Here is a 22,989-nt window from a genome sequence, read left to right on the forward strand (position 1 = left end):
TTTTAAAGTTGACAAACCACTAATCGAATTACTACCAAATGAACAATCTTAAGTATTTAAAAATAAATAAGTTCGTTTTTTATCTCCTGCTTATTCTGAAAGAGTCAATTCTGCAAAACACTTGTGTTACACGTTAATTCAAATTTGCTTGAAAACACGTTCTCGTTGATATACCTAATAATAATTGTGTTTTGTTTACATCTCGTAATACCTACATTTCGCGAATGTGGCACGTACAGGTTGCTTGCTATGTTTTACAAACGAATGACTTGATGCAAATAATCATCCAAATTGTATATGATAGTATTTTCAATATACGAGTAGGGGTCCGTTTAGACAGACCGGGCGGAAAGCAAAGTAGATTTTTTAACTCAACTAAAATTGAGTTTTATACGATTGAAACAAGGTTTAATTTTACTTTACAAGTCATCTCTTATCAAGAATAAGCGTAAAAAAGACATGAAAAGTTAAATTTAACCTTGTTTTAATATTTTAAAGCTTAATTTTACTTACGATATAAATCTGTTTTGTTCTCCGCCCAGGTCTGTGTGAACGGACCCTAAGACTATATTACTCTCAGTCATTTCGAAATTGTTGTAAATTTTGGATCCACGTAAAACTCAATAATTGTTATCACTTTTGAATAAAATGGTTACACAGGTATTTCTACAGTGGAGATTCGTCGTAATCTAATATATAAAATTCTCGTGTCACAGTTTTCGTTGCCGTACTCCTCCGAAACGGCTTGACCGATTCTCATGAAATTTTGTGAGCATATTGAGTAGGTCTGAGAATCAGCCAACATCTATTTTTCATACCGCTATTAAGATTTTTTTTTTTAACTGCGCGCGGACGGTGTCGCGGGCGACAGCTATCTTAGATATAAAATTCTCGTGTCACAATGTTCGTTCCCGTACTCCTCCGAAACGGCTTGACCGATTCTCATGAAATTTTGTGAGCATATTGAGTAGGTCTGAGAATCGGCCAACATCTATTTTTCATACCCCTATAAAGTTTTTTTTAAATGCGCGCGGACGGAGTCGCGGGCGACAGCGACAATATATCTATGTATTGCCAGGTGTCCGAATTTTATATATCCATCACAAGGGTAAAAAGGATGTTTATATTCTCTACTTTCTGTTACAAATAACTTTAAATATGAACAGCTAACATTTGTTTTGTTTAATAAATAATGAGAGGAACGTAATATAAACTTCCTTTTAGTTTGCAAAAATTTTTTTCATAATAAATCTCTGAAGTGTTGTTAAAGTACAAGTAAAAAATTAACTTTGCGATGCAAGAAACTTTTAAAAAAGATAAAGTTATCTTTAATATGTTATCAATTTTTAAGAACGAAATAGAAATCAGAATAGTAATATTTTGAACGCCACATCTCATTTATTATGATTTTAGATTTTGTTTATAAAATAAAAGTAAGTTTATTATGAGTATGCGAGGAAATACAGGAAACAAGGAAGGAATTTACGGACCGCCTGATACATCTTTTGTCGATGAAGTAGCAATGAGGTTCCTAAACTAATAGACTTAGCTTAGCTTATTATACTTTAACATGTTATTATTTTTCGTGTTATTGATGAAGTATTAAAAGAAGGACCGTCGAATTATAAATTCATAATGTCTTCTTGATTGCGGCTTTCGCTTTTTTAAGCGGAATGTTAAGATTTATAATTGAGTTAGTAGTGTTTGGTTTGGTTTCGCATATTCGGGTGGGGAGTGCGCGGCGGACGTAGGGTTGCCGAGCGTCAGTCGATCCTCACAATCGCGCAAAACGTACGAAGTCCGCATACGCCAGTGAAAACGCAAGGAGGCGCACGCGCATGCAATTTCCGTCTCCATTCTTAATCCTTGCAAAAACAATGCTTATTTAAAAAACTATTTCTCAGTGACACAGTGCTTGTTTTATAGTATCAAGACGATAACATTTTCAAACGTTGTGTAGTTAAGCATTTTATGATAAGGTTTTTCTTCCGATTTGCGACTGCGGTGAGTTTGGAAATTTTATTGCTTCAATTTTGGCATTTTAATTAATAAAGATTTGGTATTTTTCTAAACTAATTAAACATGTAATTTAAATAACCACGTAGAATAATATAAAAATTATTACTAGTGTACATTTTCATAATTTGGAATTTAATTTAGAACGGAATCAAATCGAGACCGATAAATAAAGTAAAAAATTCCTATGAAAGCACATGCTGCTTAGCGAGTACAATTCGCGGCTTTTACTCTTTGAGTTCTGGGTTTTATACCCGGCTGAGAAAATCTTCATATCAAATTGCCAGAGATGGTTACAGATAATGCTAATGCAAAGCATAACTACAACCTAAACAATTAAAATGTATTAGGAGCTTTTACATGTTCTTATTTTTCATAGAAATGATGCATTATTCTGTCATCTGTCGTTAGTGCCTAAGTAACATTTACATTAGTAGTAACATTTCTCTGTGACGTATACTCCTTTGTTAAAGACAATCAGATATCAAACACTTCCTTTTCTATTGTTGTGTTATCGTGGCTTCATTTAACGATGCACTAATTTAGACCGAATGCGTACATCTGTTGTCGTTTTAGATATATTAATGTGATTTTTATTCTAATAAATGTCGATGAATACATACAAAAAAATGTCCAAAATTTGCAGTTATACCATTTTACCCTAGTTCACTCAAACGAACTCGTTTTCAGAATGGGCTACCAGTCACAATTGTCTTGTACCAGTTCTTGTACACATATGTACACATATCTTGTATTTATATACACTGCTTGAGAAGCTTATTGGGACATCCTATGTTTATGAATATTTTGTGTAGTATTAATATTAGCATCATGATGAAAACTTTTGTTATTTCTTTGAGTTTGACAGATTCGGGAATTGGAAAAGTTCAAGAATTTAATTTTTCGTATTCAAACTATGCCAATCTCAGAAATTAGCAAATATCAAGAAATGTTTATGATCTTGACAGCCCAATTACGATAGATTATTTGAAATAGTCTTGTATTTTAAACTTTTAGCAGGACTTTGGAAGATACAATAGAGTAGGTAAACAATAATCCTAAGTATTTAAAAAAAAATATTGCATCGCGTTAAATGGTATGAAATATGAGTACAAAATAAATTCCGTATATCTTTTATTATGATCAAAATAAGTGACTTATAAAGTCAAGCGATAATTGTATCTTCGTAGCAATATATCGACGTCTATATTGTGTTAATAACTTATTAAAAGTTTTCGACAAGGATAACCATTAACACATACATTACTTATTGGCTTGTAAGGCTTTTACAAATTTGCGTCCAGTACGATACGAAATATAAGTACGAGAACTCTGTTTTTTATACGATGAATTGTATCCGGTCTCATTTATTATTTATCTTTTTACTGACTTACTTCTTAGGAAGAATTATGACAAATTATTAGTAATTTGTCATAATTCTAAGTTACAATATTATTTTCACTAAGTACTTTTCCCCGGTAAAAGCAATTACTTTACGTTTAGTCTTAATTTACCGCTATTTAGCACCAAAACCAATCTCTTAGGTAAATGTGTTTAATAATGTAGGTAACTATTATAATAAAAATAATATAATTTAAATAATATGTTCGAAGAATATAAATAACATAATTCAAATAATACGTTCGAAGATGTAATTAATAAATTATTCATTAGATCGCTAGCTAGAATACAAAAAAACGGATTGTTCTTCGTAACAAATAACTGAAATTTTTCATTGTAATTACTAATAAAATATGTCTGCTTTTGGATTTATTTGGAGTATATTTTTTTACTCGCAACATTACTCTAACTTCTTACAAACTGCAAATTCTTTTATTATAATTAATAAGTTATATTTAATTTAGGAATATGTGTAAGTATAAAATGTAATACCGAGGGTCTTCAAGTTCAAATTTTATGGTCAAAGTTCATCATTAAGAAGCGGCCATGTTAATTCGCCTTAGTATTGACACAAAGATTATTTGTTTACATGTCTTATTATACGCATGGGATTTTTCACACTTTTTTAAAATTTGGATGTTATTTTGTCGTCTTAAATTAGAAGTATTATTTTATCGTTATGTGATAATTGTTTATGGTTTATTTTTGTAAAGTTTTTCATTACCTTAAATATCTAGAACTCATAAAACAGGTCTGCAGAGCCCTTTATGAAACTATTGTTGACTTTTGTGAGCAACTTGGTTTACTTGTAATCAATGTACATGTTAAAAATAATTTCGTCGTAGTATTGCATAATAGTTTTATATTCACGGATCTATATGTTGTTACAAAATTACGTAATATTTAATTTACATATTAAATTCGCTCTCAAGTAGATTTTTTACATGTTAATTTGTTGTTTGGTTATTAGAAACGAAAGTGCCTACATGTTGTTTTTGTTTAATGTTTTCCCATACACAATATTTGCTGAAGAAGAAACCAGAGAAACATCTAGTATGTACCTGGTATTTCTTGTATTTTATTTTTAAATCAAGACAAGTTTATATTTCATTGCGATAATTGTTGCGTGACTACTTAGGGTATTTAAGTATATGCAACACAGTTAATATCATCTGTTAAAGATCAGACTACGATTTATAGCTTAACATGTTTAAGGTGATCATTATCTTTCTTAGTAAAATGCAATACAAATCCTTTTAATAAAGCGCATACACAATAAAGTACGATTTGGCATATTAGCAATCAAATAAAATTGACGCTTCTCTTTGACTTTTTTTTTTGATAAATTAATGGTTCCTATGTGAACGGTAACGCAAAATTTACAGGACAGAACTTAAATGATTATTAACTACAGCATTATAATCAATTAACTGCATTTTTTTTATATCGAAGGTGGGAAACGAGCAAACGGTCACCTGGATTCGCCGAAATAGCTAGGTGACGGTTGCCCATAGACGGACATAACGGAGAAGGGGACGCACAGAAATAGGATTTTTCCCCTTCCTATGCGTCCCCTCTTTCGCCAAATCCACTTCCTCTTCCCATACTTTCCTAATAAGAAAAGGGTGTGAAGGGAAAGAGGACTAAAGTTAAGCCTCCGGCACCACACTCTACAGTCGAAACGCGGATTTGCTTCCACTGTCTTCTGTGTGGCTGTGATAGTTCACCGGTCGACCCAGCCCCTTACTATTTTTACTTAGTTTCGAATCAACAATTATATAATTTTCATCAAGTTAATAAAAAAAAGTTCAAACAAATGGATTGTTTGGGGCCAATACTTTGAGTTTTATAAAATTCTTATCATGAATATAACAAAGAAATGAATTGAATTGATATATCTACTGTTGTTTAGACAAATAGTAACCATAATTAAAATTTTAATGAAATAATATTTTCTTAACCTAAATGTCGATGTCTTTTACAAACACACATTAGTGTCACACCTGTCCTTATCAACTTCAAAACAAAGAAATGTAGAATGCGGACAGAAAACGTAAAAAAAAATTATAGGTTTAAATATATATTATAATAGGGCAAATTGTTAAATGTTGTTGAATTAATAGTTAAACATTTAATAAGAGAAAAAGTCCAAAATGTTTCCTGCGTGAATATACGATATTTATGTTAGCTATAAACTCTATGTGATAAGGTTGCTCGAACACTAAAACGTTATACTTGCATACCAAAGCAATGCTTCCACTACATCGATGCTAAGTTTTAAGGAACGTTGACAACAGATTTTGCAAGAGATATGTAACCGATGATTTCATAGACCGTTAAAAAAAGAGAAAAATTTACCAGAATGAATATAATAACTCATTCAATTAAGTTTTTTAGGCTACGCAATTTATCATGGCGTCAAATCTCGCTGACCCGTGAATGTATTTTGCGTTGGTTTCGATTGTGTTGTACCGTTACTCGGGTACTATTCCATTTGGTCGGTCTGTAGTGTATTTAAATCAAACAGTATAGTTGCTTCGAAGTAGTGAGGGCACCGTTCACATCGAGTATTGACTCTGTTAGGTCATGTACAACGTTTGCTTATATTTTGCCACGAAGCGATCGGCCATTGTACCTTACCATTGTTTTACGACTGTTTATAGATCGTCGATGACAGTACTTCTCAAAATCTTTATTAAAATATACACACTAATATGTTGGTAAATGGCATGATGTTGATTACAACTATGTGTGGCAGTTCTAAGTTTATCTATCAACGTGAAAGTTAGCTTATAAATTGGGAGAGTCGAAGTATATGCTTATTTGATTAGTCATTGAATAACAGTAAGCGGAGATGCGAACGCAAAGTAATAGATACGTTGAGTAAAATAAGGTTAGTTAAACGTCGTATTGATTAGTTTTTGATTGTTCAATATTTGTCTAGCATTTTATACACTTCTTTGTCAACTGTAAAAAAAAGACGATTTCAGTGATTACATAAATTTTTCATCACGTAGTAACTTCGTGCTTTTGGGGTATTACCATCACCAAATAAACTTTTAGAATAAGCATATACTAACAGTATAATGTAAAAATAAGGAAGGTGAAAAATAAACACTACTTCAGTTCCGCGAATTCATACCGCATCGTGATATTTACGCGGAGTTAATAATATGCCACCTTGGCCAGCGTCTGCCTGCAGGATTTAGATGACATTAGCGACTGATATATTTGCTTAAATAGGTCTATGGCCATCATAGAATAATATATACATAATAGGCTGAAGTTTGAAACTTTTATTTTGCGAAAAAATTTTATTTTGCGAAATCGAAGAGATAACTTACAGAAGACAAGCAAAGTGTTCACGTAATCAACCAGTATGAATGCCTAAATATGGTTGAAGCAATACTACATAAAAATATGAACACAGTCATAATATATGTAATCTACCCTTTGCATGCCGAAATAAACGTTCTTTAATCGGTGTGGCCGCAGCATGTTTAGTGACTGCAAAGTGCGGTCTGTTTATGTCGAACGTTTTAATGATATAAACATTATTTGTTTCAGGTACAATATTATAATATACACATTTTCCATGTATCAAGAACACCGAAGACGGAATCTTAAAGCCGGTGGCTGGAGAACGAAAAACTTTCCTACATAGGTCGTTCACCTCCGCCAAAACAGCAAGGAATTAAAACAAGTAGACCTTCACCGGAATAAAGATGCAGTTCATTCGGGCATTTTTCAAACGGATTACGGACGATTTAAAACTAAAGAAGTTGATACCACTGAAGATTCTATTCTTCGTACATGCATCGAGTAAGTTATATGTCTCATTTAATGCAATAAGAATTGTGTAATTGAATCTCGAAGGCACAATAATGATTTCGCAACAAATAAATTGCCGTATAGTTTATGTGTTCGAGTTCCGAGCGCTTGTATTGAATATTTCATAACATAGGCTTATGGAACGTTGATAGGCGATGTATTATTATGGTTTATAGCGTTGGATTTATAGTTTTAGAAAAGTGGATGAGCATTTTGCTACAAATCCTTGCGAATTATTTTATTTAGCAAGGATTCGTAGCACATTTAAATTTTGTCCGTTAATCTCTAAAAATTTGTCCTTTAAAATGCATGACTTCAATTTTAAAATTGCTCAATTTGATTTTAGCTATATAGTTAGTAGTTAATTTCCAAAACGAATAAAACCAGATTTTATTTTTGCATATTACATATTTTTATCCAATTGATGGGCGAGTACCTAGTATTATTAATTATTAAGTATGAAGTTTCACTATTGAAACACTAAAGTAATAAAAAAAAACAGAAAATGCAATAGTGTGTAATGGTCATGAGCGTCTAATCTAACATTAGGAAATCCGATACCCGTTTGCCTTCGTCTTCTAAAAAAAAAGTTGTTTTGCAGCCCTGTTTGTCCTGTACCCGTACTTGACGATCCATATGCGTGAGCTGGGCATCAACGTGGAAGAGACGGCCATCATGTCGGCGGTGACGCCCGTCATCTCTATTATCATGCCGCCGCTCGCCGGCATGCTCGCTGACAAGATCGGCAACTTCAGGGTCAGTATAATAATGTTTCTTCTTTTCTGTTGCCTGGTCGTGTTCATCTAGTTGGGGCTTCTACAACATTACTTAACTTTAATGAATAAAGAAAACTAATAAATTAATTACAAAAAAACTTAAAAGATTTACGATTCCATAATAAGTATTTCAAACTTTTTTTGACTTCGTACTACGAGCAAAAACTCAGCACGAGCATTACCAACTTATACAGATAATAGTAGGGTAAAAAAGTAAACCGCAAATTTTCCGGTTTTCATATGGCGTAAATGATGACACAAGAAACGCAAGTAAAAACAAATAGGCGCGTACTAGCTTAGGATAAACCATTTGTTTTTTGCGTAATTTTGTTTCCAACATAAAATTGGTAATTGAATAGAGATTGCAATGAGTTGAACGAATGAGTTTCAGTTATTTACGTCCGCCTAACGTTCTGGTTAAATTTAATTGAGTTAATTCACAATGAGTATGTCGCAAATTACATTCAATTCTGGATACAATAACCTTTACCTTGTATTGTAGTGGCGGCATTGTAGCGAAGCGGGCGCTCCTACGCCGCGCGGATCCGGCACGGCACGTCTCTCATCTTTATTACTCTATGTAGCCGCGACGTGGCTCAATCCCATTGTTACTTAAATTTAATTCCGAATCAACAAGAATATCCATGTTTATATTCTCTCGCATGAATTGTTTAACGCAATCATTGTTAACAAAAAAAAAAATCGTTTGCACAATTACACATAACTGCGGCCGCCATAGCTCATTGTGATAAACGATGTCATGAATTAATTCTGTCATTTTCCGATATTTTCCGGTGTGTGACTTCCTCTGATGTCTCTGTTATGGAACAATAAATTTATCGTCAATGCGAATTTACGTCGGAAAATGTCGGTTTTGTGTAGTTCTGCTAATCATTCTTCTTAAACGCTGCATCCTGTTTTTCTTTTAGTCTGCAATTTGCTGCCAGTAATTACGGCTTTTTCACGAATGTACGTTTACTTGAGAATAAAATCTGCAATTGGTTAGAACGTTTTTACATGTAGTATATTATTTGTATGTAAATATCAAAATTTTAATAGAAGTCTCAAGAATCATGACTTGAATGTATATGAGAAATGTCATTCTAATTAGTTAAATATTTATGCGTGTCCTGACGGAAAAATCAGCAACTAATTAGAAAAAATTAATTAACTAACGCTAATTAAAATCACAGAAAATTAACTTCTACCAGTATCCGTCGAGTCTTATTTAGATGGACATGTCGTCATTGTTATTAGCTTTCGTCTTATATCAAAGAGCGTAAATAAAATGTAGACAATCCGTAGCTGCTGTTGGCGCTGTCGTCTGCACTGGGCGGGGTATCGGCGCTGCTGCTGCTAGCGGTGCCAGTGGGTCGCATCACGGTCACCTACCCGCCTGCCGCGCAGTTGCTCAGCACGTGCAGCGCCGGCGCCCTGCAGCTGCGTTCTCTGCCGGGCTACCCCTGCACGCCGTTACATCCATACGCCTTTGATGTCAACTTGACGTGAGTCTATACGAAGTTTGGCGATAATTTTACTATGGTGGCATCTTTACGATAAACAGTATTGATTTAAGAGACAAACTTCGTTGTATATATTAAAATCGAAAGGATTAAATTATAGTAAGCCTTATGTTTGTGCACAGGGTCTTGTCTTGCGGGTTTGTTTGCGAGATACCAGGCGAAGTTTCTTCCAAAGAAATTGATGCTATGATCCACACGAATTCTTATGACGTACGATTACAATCGAACTCCCATGATCAACGCCTGCTATACCGTCATACGGTATCTCCTCTACCGACCAGAAGCAAAGTCCTCATGAAAGATCAAAGCACTTCAAGAATCATGACTGACGATCCTTTCTTCAATTCTACAGTCTCAAGATTATCAGACAATGAGTTATTTTTCCCAGCTCCGACGCTCTACCAGATGCAATGTACGCAAAACGAAAACAACGCGACCTGTCTATTTGGAAGGAGAAATTTTCTAAACGATCTGGAAGTTGATAACGAACAAAATTCTAATACAGAATATCGTATGCGGATATCACATGACGTTCAGAAATCCTCCACCGAAGTGAAGGATTATTGGGTTAACGCAATATCAATTGGCAACGGAACGAAGTATGACGCAGATTACGAAGGAGTTGACAGTATGACTTGCGAGGATAATTTTATTGGGGTAATTTTTTTAAATTTCTTTCATTCTTTTCATTTATCTTAATCAAACCCCTGATTAGATCTAACTAGCATCTACTCTAAACAGAAGCATCAATTCAATATTGCCCTTTTTCATTATAAAAGAGAGTAAAAGAAAAGTAAATGTAAGTTTAGTAAAAACAAAATTGGTACGATTTTTTTAATTTAGAAGTGGTTCAATTGTGACACGTGTAGTAATTCTTTGTCCATTTGCAGGATGAAGACGTGGATAATGTTAGAGTGAAGACAGGCTCCAGACTATTGACTAGATGTTCGTCCGCGTGCGCCGCTCTCACGCCTCGGAAGAACTTGTGCGAGAACTTCCAACAACAGATAGAGCTCGATCCCACATTCACGTTCTGGGCGTACATGGCTGTAAGTATCTATTGTTTCCCGAATAATGACCTCGGTGCTTACGTCTAAAAGTAACTGACGAGACAGTGTAATCAAAACATGAAGATCTAAAACGATATTAATTGATATGAATTTGAACATTAAGATTTTTTGCTTTGGCTAGATATAAAAACTCCCATACACACAAATAAATCTTTATTACTTTGAATCTAAGCAATTTAAAACATACATAGCTATTAAAATATAATACGAGTGTTCTTAAGAAGTGTACAGGAGTCAAAATACCATTGTTGTATTGAGGGGAAGCCTTAACAATGAGTTTTTTTTTACCAGAATGAAAGGGATGACAGCATGTTTTGTACAAGTGTTGCAATGGAAACCCACAGTAAGATACGCGTTGAAGATTGAGCGTAGCTGTTAATGGAAAGATTGTTGTGTAATAAATGCTAACTGGGTAATGGTTGTTACGGCGGTGAACCCCTTCACCACATGTCAGTCATCACGCCGAGCTGCGAGTCTCTTGCACACATCTTTATTGACACGAAACATGAATTTATATTTAACCATGAACCTTTCCCTGATAGTTTTATTAATTTGGCGTAAAAAATTACAAGTTATTTTACAATTGTAGATTTTATAGACTCACTCTCTGTCTAGCTTGTATCCCACATGGTGGCAGGGTCGGATTTTCTAATGAGTTTCTTCCGTTTCGCTCTGGTCTCGACATCTTCGTCTGAGACTTGGCACTCACTCATGTCTCTAGCACTATATCTTTACATTTAATAATAAAACTATAAAATTAACAGGACGTAGATAAAATCAATCAAAAAAAAAATTACAAGTTATTTGACAATAGTAATTCCTATCGTCTATTTATTATAAAATCATAAGAGGATCCGAAAAACTAGTTATAATTGCAATACATAAAAGGACCTATAAATAATAATATTCATACATGTATATATATATAATATATGTTATGATTTTTCAAACGTTAATTTTAATTATAACCGCCTGTGAATTTATGAATGATATTAATTATAAATAGAATGTATTATGCTAACCTGTTTGTTACTTAGTTGTTTATTCTTATTTTTGGTCTTATTATGGATACGCTAACAAAGTGATCTGGTCACTGTCAACTGTCAAATAGGTTACTTCAGGGAATCTCGATCCTAGTTTAGTTTTTGAAGCTTGGCTTTAAACTAAGGAATAGATTTTTATATAATATTATATCTGCCTGTAGTATCTTATTGCCGTGAACTTTCACTAGTTGTAATATTTATCTAATTGCAGCTTAGAAGCTCGTAACCTCACGTATGTATGTCGTAACGTGAGACAAACGTCTTAGCCTTGTCCCAGATGTCGCGAATGTGACTAGAGCGTAATTCAGCCTTAAATGCATACAAATACGGCTAAAAATCTTAATCTATTCAAATAATAAAATAAGAAACAAAATGCATTTAAATATCAGACCTAACAAAGTCGATCAAAGTTTGCATACAATCATCATATTTACCTTAAACTTAGATTCAAAATACTTAAACTACCGTTTACCAATGGCAATACCTAGTTACTCTTAACTTATGGTTGGCTCCGATCCCCTTAGCTGCTCCGATGATGAGATTACCTGGTGTTAGTGTTGAAGAGTTAAACGTGGGTTAATCTATGACTTAAAAAAAACATGGGGATTTGTTCGTTAAGTATAAAGTATGAATGTGTTTATTTTACCTTTAGCGGAATGTCTTCTGTTTATCATATTTTTATATACCACTAGCTGTGCCCGCGACTTCGTCCGCGTGAAATTCTGTCTACGGATAGAATTTTTTTTAGACTAATTATTTTACTTAACATAGAGACAGGTGTGCCAGGACCGCGCCAAATGTCTGGTCCTGGTTCTCTGCCTACCCTTCTGGGTTACTGGCATGAATTTTGTTGTTGTGGTATTTTACTTAAAATTATTAAAAATTACAACAAAACATATAAACTTACAAAATATTCACATAAAATCGTATATTCCCATGCAAACTTTCATCCCCTATTCCCTTTTGTAATATTGCAGCCTTGAGGGTAAAACTCTTACAAACTTCAAATGTCAATTTATTTATATCAAATCAGCAGCCTAAACTTCTAACTGTAAAAATGACGACACTTACATTAAATTTTCCACCCCCACTTTCAACCCCTTACAACGCTTTTCCTGCGTTAAAAAGTAGCCTTTGTGCTTCCTCAGGCTCTAGACTAAATATTGGTAAGGGTCACAGCAAAACTTATTAAACAAAACATTCACCAAAACCTCACATATTGCTAAACAAAATTTCATCCCCTATTGTTATTTAGCACCCTTGGGGGTAAAAATTTTACGAAAATGTAATTTCATATTTATTGATATCAAATTAGCAACCTTAAAAATAAGTTTCAAGCTTCTAACGGCAAAAATGACGATAATTCCATACAAACTTTCACCCCCACTTTCAACCCCTTACAACCCCTTTTTCGCGTTAAAATGTAGCCTATGTCCATCCTCAGGCTCTAGACTATCTGTGTACAAAATTTCATTTAAATCGGTTCAGTAGTTTTTGCGTGAAAGCGAGACAGACAGACAGACAGACAGACAGACAGACAGACAGAGTTACTTTCGCATTTATAATATTAGTAAGGATTAGTAAGGATTATCAAATTAAAATATTTAAAGTTGCATAACTATAATTCTTTTATTTCATTATAGGTCAGAGTATTCATTGGAATTATCGGTGGTACAGCATTCGCGATGTTCGAAGGCGCTGTAATTGCTATAATCAGAGACCAGCGGGCGGACTACGGCCTGCAGAGGGTGTACGGCAGCATCGGAGGCATGATCTCATCTCCTCTCTCCGGGCTGCTCATTGACTACGCGAGCAGGGGTAAAGGATACACGGACTTCAGGTAAGACAAGAAGAACCTGTAAGGCTTGTCCAACTGTTAATTAACTTCTTAATGTTGAACGCTAAATACGCATTAGTCATGAAGTTGCTAACGTTACATCGCCATGATGAATCAGCACCAAAATTATTTAAAAACACAATATACTTTAAAGATTAAGTTTCGGAATAATCATGATTTAAATTGATTGTCGATCCGGAAAGATCAGATGCAAGGATACCTAATTCTATTTTTATAGCATAGGTCTAATTCTAGTAGTTTTGTTGAAGTTCCTAATCAAGTTTATTATTTTAATATACTTCTATTATTGAAGGTATCTCATTTGAAGAGTTAATATACAATAAGCTGTGGTTAATACCGTCATTTGATCCGTTTTCAGAAATTCAATATGGTATATCATGTTCTTTGTTAAATAGGAAATTATTGCTTACAGACCAGCGTTCTACTTGTATGCGGTTTTGAAAGTCCTGTCTGGTGCGCTGATGTTGAGCATAGATTTAGAATTCAAACAACCAGCTCAGAATCTTCTAGAAGATGTCATATCTGTTTTCCGGAATATTGAAATCGTTGCATTGTTTATTGCATGCTTTATAATGGGTAAGATTTTTTATATACATATCAAGGACTGTAGGGAAAAATTAAGGTGGTGTGGCGGATATTTTAAAGCTTTTAGGAATACTATTGGAATTATTAACATGCAATTTTTTTTCGAAACAATCTCGAAGAATTCTTTAACAGCTCCCTAAGTCTTAGAATTCAATGCTATATGCGATATGTCGATTGACCTACAAACTAACGGATGTCTACGGTCGTCCATACAAATTAAGTATAGATCGGCGCGCTAAATTAATTTCTTCTTTAAAATAAAAATTCAGTGAAATCTTGAAATTTTATATAGAATATTTGCATTCTTTTGCGAAGTATAATAGCGTTCCTTGTTTTGTTCATACCATAAATTTTAGTAGTTTTATTTGAAAGCTTTAAAAGATATCTTTGCGCATCTTATAAATATGAATCAAAAGGCTGTTTGTTTTGAAAGTCGATTTATTTGATTCTGTTAATAATTATTTGTTTTCTCTCATTGCAAAAACAAATATCTTTAGATTATTAATAGTTCATCGGTTATTCGGAACTAAACTATATCCACTTATAAAATAAATAAAAAGTGCAATGAAAAACGATTCCATAACTTTTTTCATCAACATATAACTTATCCTGAATATGTTATGTTACATCTATATGTTTACATTTTTAAATAAAAAATATACAATCTATGAGATTCGTAAGATATTTTTTACTTTTACAAGAAATTTAAAATTGTTCTAATGAATAAAAGTCGAAATAATTTTTAATTACGTACCAAAATTATTTAACTTTTGCATGTACCGATTATGAAATAATGTATTTTACTGGTTAAAGGTACCGCATGGGGTTACATCGAGAGTTTCCTGTTCTGGCTACTGCAAGACCTGGGGGCGTCCAGATCGCTGATGGGCATCACGATTACAGTCGGAGGCATCGCTGGCCTTCCTTTGCTCGTTCTATCAGGACCCATCATCAACAAACTGGGTCATGCCAATGTACTGTTCATTGGATTTGTCTTCTATGCTATTAGATTACTTGGTAAGTAATTGTAGAACAATTAGCCTGATTAACAACTGACCAAGTTCACAATTTATCGGTAATATAAATATTCGCGGTAACCGATTTTCTTTTTTTTACAATACAAATTTGGCGGGATATGTAATTCCCAATATATCGTCTGGCTTGAAAATGTTTCTGTTAAAACTGTCTTATATAAGTAAAAAAATTGAGAATGTTTGACATATTGGACGTTATTGTATTAGATAGAATTGGAAATAACAGATAAAATTAATACGTCTTCTATTAATAATTTTGAAGAAACTTATTGTAAACTTACAATAAGCCTTCATTTGCAATTTGCGTATGTACACAAGTATCGGTTTTGTTTAATTTAAGACGACGCGACGTACTTAAAACAAGGAAATGCAAATGCCACAACGAATATAAGGAAGTTACATTTAAATTTATAAGTAAATTATTTTTATATTTAGGAACAATTGTAGATTTCGATTGCAGTTAAACATGTAGAGACACATATTGTTGTCTCTATATTTTCAAAGAGATTGTAAGGGATGACAATGTGTATTAAAACAAGTGAAAGTGCAGTAGAGATCTGGAGTAAGTAAAACTAATAATAAAGTTCAAGCCATATTACGATAATAATATTTAATTTGAGATTTTCTTAACTCACTAGCAAGTAGATAACTTTCTATGGCTCATTTAATCGAAATTTAAACATTTATTTATTATTACTAGCTTTTACCCGCGACTCCGTCCGCGCGGAATAAAAAATAGAAAACGGGGTAAAAATTATCCTATGTCCGTTTCCTGGTTCTAAGCTACCTGTCCACCAATTTTCAGTCAAATCGATTCAGCCGTTCTTAAGTTATAAATGGTGTAACTAACACGACTTTCTTTTATATATATAGATTTACACTTACTTAAATTTAAAATTTTGTAGTGTTTGTTAGATTGTTTGTCACTACCGGTAACAAAGAAAAGCGGTATAAGGATCGTTGACATTTATTGTGACATGTTTTTTTTAACAAACATATGACGTAATTATTACTTATCAATAATTTCATTTAATTACAATTTGTTTCTTGTGGTTTAGTACTCGTTTGTTTATTAATTTAGTTGCTTACGGACAGAAAAACAAAAAAATAAAAAAATATATATTCCTATTAAGTCTTTGTTCAACTATAATCACGCTCTTGATTAAGTATTTTTAATTTCAGTCTTTTAGAACATTGCGTACAGTACAGTGCTATTAAATCTTGGTGTTATTTCGAAATGTCGTATGAGAAAATGCAAAGAAACTATTTTTAGTATTGGAGGGGGGGGGGGCGTAAAAGGATTGGACGTTTTTTGCACTTAACTATTCTTGTTGTCTTGTCTTGTTATCGCAGCTAATGACGGGCTTCCATTAAGTTTGAATCTTATAATACTAATATTGTAATATAAATGTTACACTGCTGCTCGAGACCTTTCATTAGTGCGTTTCATTCGATTTTTCTAGAACGTTTTTATCTTGACTTACATTGGTACAAATCTGGTCGACATATACATGTTTGCCTCGAGCGTTCTGTTCTGATTTGGCTAGAGATTTGTAATGAGATTAAGAAATAGTATTTAAATTTTTGCTCATTAGTATTTACCTTTTTAATCTTAGTAGTGTCATTTCAAGGTAGAAAGGATTTACATATTCATAGTATGCAACCGTGACGCCAATAGACGAGTACATGTATTATGGTTACCTAATTATTCCAGGATATTCGTTGATCTACAATCCTTGGCTGTGCCTGATCTTCGAAGCGCTGGAGTCGGTGACGTCATCACTGTCGTTCACCGCGGCCGTGACATACGCGGCGCGTCTCTCCTCTGTTACCACTGACACCTCCGTGCAAGGGCTGCTCGGCGGTCTTTACTATGGAGTTGGTATGTAACTCTATGTTTCTTTGACTTATCTATGTTGATAATAAGATAAAATTAATAATGCCATTCCTGAATAATAGTATTTGATAACTCAAATTAGGTAAGATCTGCTTACTTCACAATTCGCCTTTAGAGTATATGGCTTGATATGTTCTATAACAAAACAAATGATTTCATAATTAAGGTATTTTTACGGTAGCTGTAATACTTCCGAAATTGTAAAACCAAGAAAAACAATCGCAATTTTTTATTTTATGGGAATATTGTCGACATATGAGAATAATTGGCCTATTCGCTATAGCAAATAAAATATTCTCTAACTTTCACTTTTAGTATGCCATTGTCTAAGTCTAAGAGTTCACGTAACGTTATCTATTGAACAGGTAAAAGTGATCTTTAGCTCTAAGTTACATTGCTAAGAATAAAAATTCATTCCCGATGAATGTTATCACGCGAGTTTCGTCATTAATTGAATAGAAGTTAGATTGCCCTTTATTTTACAAACAGCTGTCGCCCGCGACTACGTCCGCGCGTTATTAAAAAAACTTAATTAATAGTCTGCGTTCTTCAAGACTATGTTCTACATCTTTGCCAAATTTTATCAAGATCCGTTGAACCATTCTAGAGATATCTTCAAACAAACATCCATCTAAACATTTCCATTTATAATATTGGTATTGGAATAATAAATTGAGAATTTATAGTTGGAAATTCGAAATGGTTTAAGTTGAAAACTTATTGACTTTTGAACCTTTCTACGAAATACTTCAGATAAATAAGTTAATTGAAACTTACAACCAGTCATAATAATACAAACTATTTGTTACAGGCAAGGGATCTGGAAGTTTGATAGGTGGATATTTAATGAAATTCGTCGGTACGAGGCCGACATACCAGATATTTGCAATCGCGACGTTACTAACAGGATGCGTCTATTACCTATTTAACAAGTTCTACATCGGGAAACGTCCTTATAATGATGACAACGACATCTGCAAGAAGAAACCTCCAACTTTAGATGTTGAAGACTGCGAAGTGACCAAGAAAGAAAACGATAAGCCAATTGCACCGCTAGATGTCGTTAGTAGGATTGAGAATGATAAATTAAAGGGTCCTATTATAGAGAGTGGACCAAAAAATAACCAACAAGTTAAAGGTGTGACAGAAATTGACGGCGGTAGTGACTCTGGTGTAGACAATCCGGCGTATGCTGAGAGTGAAGCCTCCAATGACGTGATACAAAAGGATGACTGCAAAATTACCAAGTAGCTCTTGTGATATTAAGTATTTCAAAACTTACAAACTAGATTTACAAAATTATGTTTACTGTTGTTGTAAGAAAATGTATAGAGTATTATAATTTAAAAAATAAATTTAACATATTATAATTTTTGTTTCATTTCTGTGGTTCGAGGTGCAAGATTTATTAACAAAAAATAATTATGGACCAGGTTCGACGATAAAGAGAAATAGTAAAGCTGTCGTAGAAGGCAGTTTACTCCAATACTGTCATTATTCTACTTTTATAAAGTTCAATTTGACATACAAATTAAGTTTTGATATTCAAAATATTACTAGTAATTATAATAATTTAAGTTGAGTGAAACCAAAGTATTCAATTTCAAACAAATCTTACTTTACGCCTACCACCTATCGTTGGCAATCGAAAGGAATTTAAAGTCTCTCTACGTTATTTTATTTAATTAGAGTTTATGGCCCAAAAATATATGTTCAAAGTTGTTTAAATATGCGTTCAAATTAAAGTTATCGTTAAAGCTTTCTCGGAAAATTCAAAAAATTATGAAATTATTATAAAATTAATATTACGAAGACTCTCTAATAGAAAAGACTGAGTTATCCCTCCATGTTATGTAATTATTCAGGTGGATTATTCAGGTGGTAAAGGAGCCAACTGAAAACCAGCGCAGGGACTGCTTTAGGCCGTCTCTGCATACGCTGAGTTGGCCCCTTTTACCACATTTCTCTAAATTATTTTCATAAATATGTGGTGCGATTTTTTTTCTCTTGTACTTGTGTGGTAATAAACGAGTTTCTTTCTTTCTTTCTTTCTTTCTCTAATGAAAACTTACAGTTGCAATGATATTTATATACATAGATTTTGAATTCAAAAATCACATGACGACAGATATAAATACACGCCTGTAATCTGTTACGGTAGCCTATTTTTATTTGGAAATGATCTAAATATTTTATACAAATATGTAACACTTTCTATTCTTCTTGAACCGCGAGTGACATTGATTATCCCGCTAACCAGTGTAAATTGCAGCCAATGCGTGTTCCATCCGAATCGTGCTTCAGGTGTTCCACATACTATATAATACCGCTACAAATTATCGCTATTTTACTCCCGATAAGTCCTCTATTAGGACATAGTGAATACGTTAAGAATATTGTCAGATAACCATTCTCAACTCAGCTTTTGAGCCGAACAGTCGTTTCCCTTCCGATATTTCAATGCAGTGTGATCATTTAAAATGAAGGAATTAACAATAATTTTGTCTTTTCTGGTTATCAGTGTGTTACGTAATAGTAAAGTTTTGGCAGGAAATTTACCCGGACCAATGGTATATGTAGTAACGCCTGCGACACGTACTGCACAAACTAATGGAGGAAGAGCGGCGCCGTTTTACTATCACAACTGGATACGAAGAATTGATTCGGAAACAAGCACCACGACAACGGCAGCTCCGACTACTTCAACGGCTAAAGTGGAAACACCTGATCTTATATTTGCTGAATTTGAATCGAATGGTAACATGAAAAAAAGTATTAGGAAACTTTTAGAAAAAGAGAGGGTCGAAGCTAAAACTTCAACAACTTTCCAACCTATTTACGTTCCCGATGAAGAATTTCAACCGGTGGCGCAAAAAGCTAACTATGGTCTACCATTACCCACAGAAAATCCAGACAAAGATAATGAAGAGAGTAAATATTTTGAAATGTATAACAAGTTTTATAATATTGCACCTACAGTTTATAGTTCAACGACTTCGCCTTTAACTACTACAACTACACTTCCAACCACAACTACCACACAAACTACGCCAAGTAACGTTGAAAATATTTGGCATATAATCGATAGTGAAAAATCAACACAAAATTCTGGTAATTGGGAAGAAATACCAATCGAAACAAAGGAGGAGGATAGTCAAAGTGAAACAGAAGCTCAAAGCAATGTTGATGATCATGTAGCGGCAGAAGGTCATCATGAAGACAACGATGACGACGAATTATTCACAGATTTCGCAGTACCCGGGTAACTATAGAAATCATCTTAAGTGTTTTGGAGAATTTATGTATGTATATTTGTATGCATGTCTAATGTGAACATTTTTCTTTGCAGGTTTTCTGCTAATCCGGGAAACGGAGCTGAAAACGAATCTCGGGGAATACGTACAGAATCGAATTTACGTTTCCCTTACGTTAATTTAAAACCTTTTCAGATAAAAACGATGAAGAAACCTATGCACAATCTCTTATCAAATAGTAAGAAGAACAATAATTTATTTACTAATTTAGATCATTTCTATGATTTGAAAAATCCCGTTCGAGGTGAAGTGCAGGATAATATGCCACAACAGAAACCGATCGATCGTTATAATCCGGCTCAGCCTTATTTGCCACAACCTAGTTATGGTGGTAATTCCAAAGAGTCTAATTCGGCCCCCGCAAAAGCTACAGCAAATCTTGTGCCACCTCCTCCACCTCAGGCGCCGAAGATAACGGATAATGATTTCCCTCCTCCGACAAACTATGAATCTTTTCCCCCATACGCCCCTCTGAGCTACAACAGCGCACCTCAACTGCCGCCTCAGCCAGCGCCAGCTCCCGCCCCTAAACCGATATCAAGTTACTCACCGCCGGCTCCTCCTGTGGACACGGGCGATTCGGATACATTCGACTCCCCGCCCGGCCCAGATCACGGTGACTCGGATTCGATTTATTCTGCGCCCAGTTCTCCCAGTGACAGTGGCGATTCAGATTTACATAACGATCATGGGGATGATCTTCCCATGGACTTGGGATATCGTTATAAACCACCGTCAGGGCCCTCGCAATCGTTCGCGCCCACTGCTCCTCCAATGCCTGACGTGCCTCCTATGCCGCCTATGCCGATGAAACCGTTCGAAGGATACAACTACAATAAACCTTTCATGCCCCCGGATTCTGACATTCCGGACCATGATACCAAACCTGATTTCCACGGGTTTTATGATGATCAGCCCGACGATTTTCATTATCACCATCATCATCACCCTCCGACAACTACCACCGAAATGCCTCGTGTCAACAGGTACAGTTACTACTATTTGGGCAAGAAATTGTATTACTTGCCGCTTTATTTTAGCGTGTACTTTATTGTTTACGTGGGCGCCCTTATTGTGAAGGCGGTGTTGCGACACAAAATTGTGTACCCCAACAGCTGGAGACCTAACGATACAACGGCGGGTTTCTTCTCTAAACGGTCCATAGAATCTTGGGACCTTTCGAATGAAAACTTACATGAGGTGACTGGAAAAGTAACGCACGCTATCGCTGCTGCAGCTAAAATTTACATGAATGGCAAAGACAAAAATGAATAACTGGATGTTGCAGTTACTTAAATTATTGTAAATATATTTTAATGTGAGATTATTAGACTAAGTCGTTGTGATCTGGACATATTTAATTTCAAACAGTATGTATTAGTGAAATATTGTAATTTGAGTATGGTTCATACTCACAACGAGTTTATAATAGAATCTGAATTTAAGTATGTACTCGTATAAGTTGAAATAAAATGTTTTTTACTTTAAACTGTAATTTTATTTATTGTTTTACTTTTGTCGTTTTTCATCAACCTGTGTGATCTATGGGAAATAATCTAAAGAAGTAAACTTAGTCTGCATATTGGAATTTATAAAATTTTTATGTTTCGAACAGAAACAGAACTTACACTTCAACAATAGAATCGTCTCAAGTCAATTTTTGATACGTTTAACATCAATTTCGTGTCGTTTCGACATGTTAAAGTAAAGATTTATAAACACAAGCTAGCTGGAAATCTATCTTTTTTCCGCCTTACCAAATTATATAAAAATGTTGGACAATATAAAAAAAATATTAATGTTACTATACGTCCCCACCGACGGGCTCGGAGCCTACCCCAAGTTAGGTGTGACTAGGCCATGTTAATGTTACTATTTTGAAGCACAAAGCTACAATGACTGCTAAAATGTCTTTAATTGTCGCATCCAGAGGTGTTAAACAGTTTACTTTCTTTAACATTATGTTTGAGAAATCTACATTAAGACATTTATTTACTAACCAATTAATGGCTATGAATTTGAAACGAGATTGTAGTGTTATTCATTTCCTCTGACTTTACACTGACTTTTAACGATAATCAAACGAAAACATGGGTTCAATTGTAAAATAAATATAAAAAGGGTAATTTTTATACATGTGTTGATTTGCATTAAGCAAGATCTCCATTCACGTGACGATCGTTTGGTCGTCCACATTTTATCTGACGGTGATATTTGTATGATAGAAAGACAGAAAGATAGAAATTCATTTATTCAAAAGAAAAGGTGTTAATTCGGCTTGTGTTGCAGCGGATACCGCAGCTGTTTGCTGGTATAGAGGCTAGCAGTAAATAAGTAGTTGGAATTTAAAGCAAAATGGATAAAATGAAATGCATTTTTATTATTTAAATCATTGTGGAATAAGTATCACTACAGAATTTGAATAAAACACATCACTCTATGGTTAGAGAATGGCGTTGCAAGATGCTCCTTTATTATTTCATAGTCGTAGTTATTATAGTTTACTATAACCCCACATGAGGAACAAATGCAATTTTAATTAACTGATTCCCAGTAAATAATAACCAGTGAATTCATTCCAAGACTTTTACATGATTTGCAACTATTACAAAATTATGTTCATGATAAAATTATGAAAACA

The 22,989-nt window shown here is 34.0% G+C and overlaps 2 protein-coding genes across 2 annotated transcripts; both read left to right on the forward strand.

Moving 5' to 3' along the window:
- The first annotated feature begins 1,760 nt into the window (after nucleotides 1-1,760).
- Nucleotides 1,761-18,362, forward strand: LOC106717587. The gene is made up of 11 exons (XM_045681579.1): nucleotides 1,761-2,004; nucleotides 6,985-7,239; nucleotides 7,850-8,004; nucleotides 9,330-9,529; nucleotides 9,670-10,204; nucleotides 10,438-10,596; nucleotides 13,304-13,500; nucleotides 13,931-14,094; nucleotides 14,917-15,120; nucleotides 16,852-17,019; nucleotides 17,846-18,362. Exons 2-11 carry the CDS (start codon nucleotides 7,143-7,145, stop codon nucleotides 18,283-18,285), a joined length of 2,319 nt encoding a protein of 772 aa, XP_045537535.1. The 5' UTR covers nucleotides 1,761-2,004; nucleotides 6,985-7,142; the 3' UTR covers nucleotides 18,286-18,362.
- A 1,070-nt stretch (nucleotides 18,363-19,432) lies between these two features.
- Nucleotides 19,433-21,694, forward strand: LOC106717611 (actin cytoskeleton-regulatory complex protein PAN1). Its single transcript, XM_014511497.2, has 2 exons — nucleotides 19,433-20,296; nucleotides 20,384-21,694. Exons 1-2 carry the CDS (start codon nucleotides 19,515-19,517, stop codon nucleotides 21,621-21,623), a joined length of 2,022 nt encoding a protein of 673 aa, XP_014366983.2. The 5' UTR covers nucleotides 19,433-19,514; the 3' UTR covers nucleotides 21,624-21,694.
- Nucleotides 21,695-22,989: the final 1,295 nt, after the last annotated feature.

Source organism: Papilio machaon, chromosome 2, assembly GCF_912999745.1.
Source record: "Papilio machaon chromosome 2, ilPapMach1.1, whole genome shotgun sequence".
NCBI lineage: Eukaryota > Metazoa > Arthropoda > Insecta > Lepidoptera > Papilionidae > Papilio > Papilio machaon.

Bases quoted from the DNA above. Each gene is read 5' to 3' on its own strand.
- LOC106717587 (XM_045681579.1), top strand. From the start codon at position 7,143: ATGCAGTTCATTCGGGCATTTTTCAAACGGATTACGGACGATTTAAAA. The intron at 14,095-14,916 runs GTAAGATTTTTT...TACTGGTTAAAG, and splicing joins TATTGCATGCTTTATAATGG to GTACCGCATGGGGTTACATC. The intron at 17,020-17,845 runs GTATGTAACTCT...TATTTGTTACAG, and splicing joins CGGTCTTTACTATGGAGTTG to GCAAGGGATCTGGAAGTTTG.
- LOC106717611 (XM_014511497.2), top strand. From the start codon at position 19,515: ATGAAGGAATTAACAATAATTTTGTCTTTTCTGGTTATCAGTGTGTTA. The intron at 20,297-20,383 runs GTAACTATAGAA...TTTTCTTTGCAG, and splicing joins ACAGATTTCGCAGTACCCGG to GTTTTCTGCTAATCCGGGAA.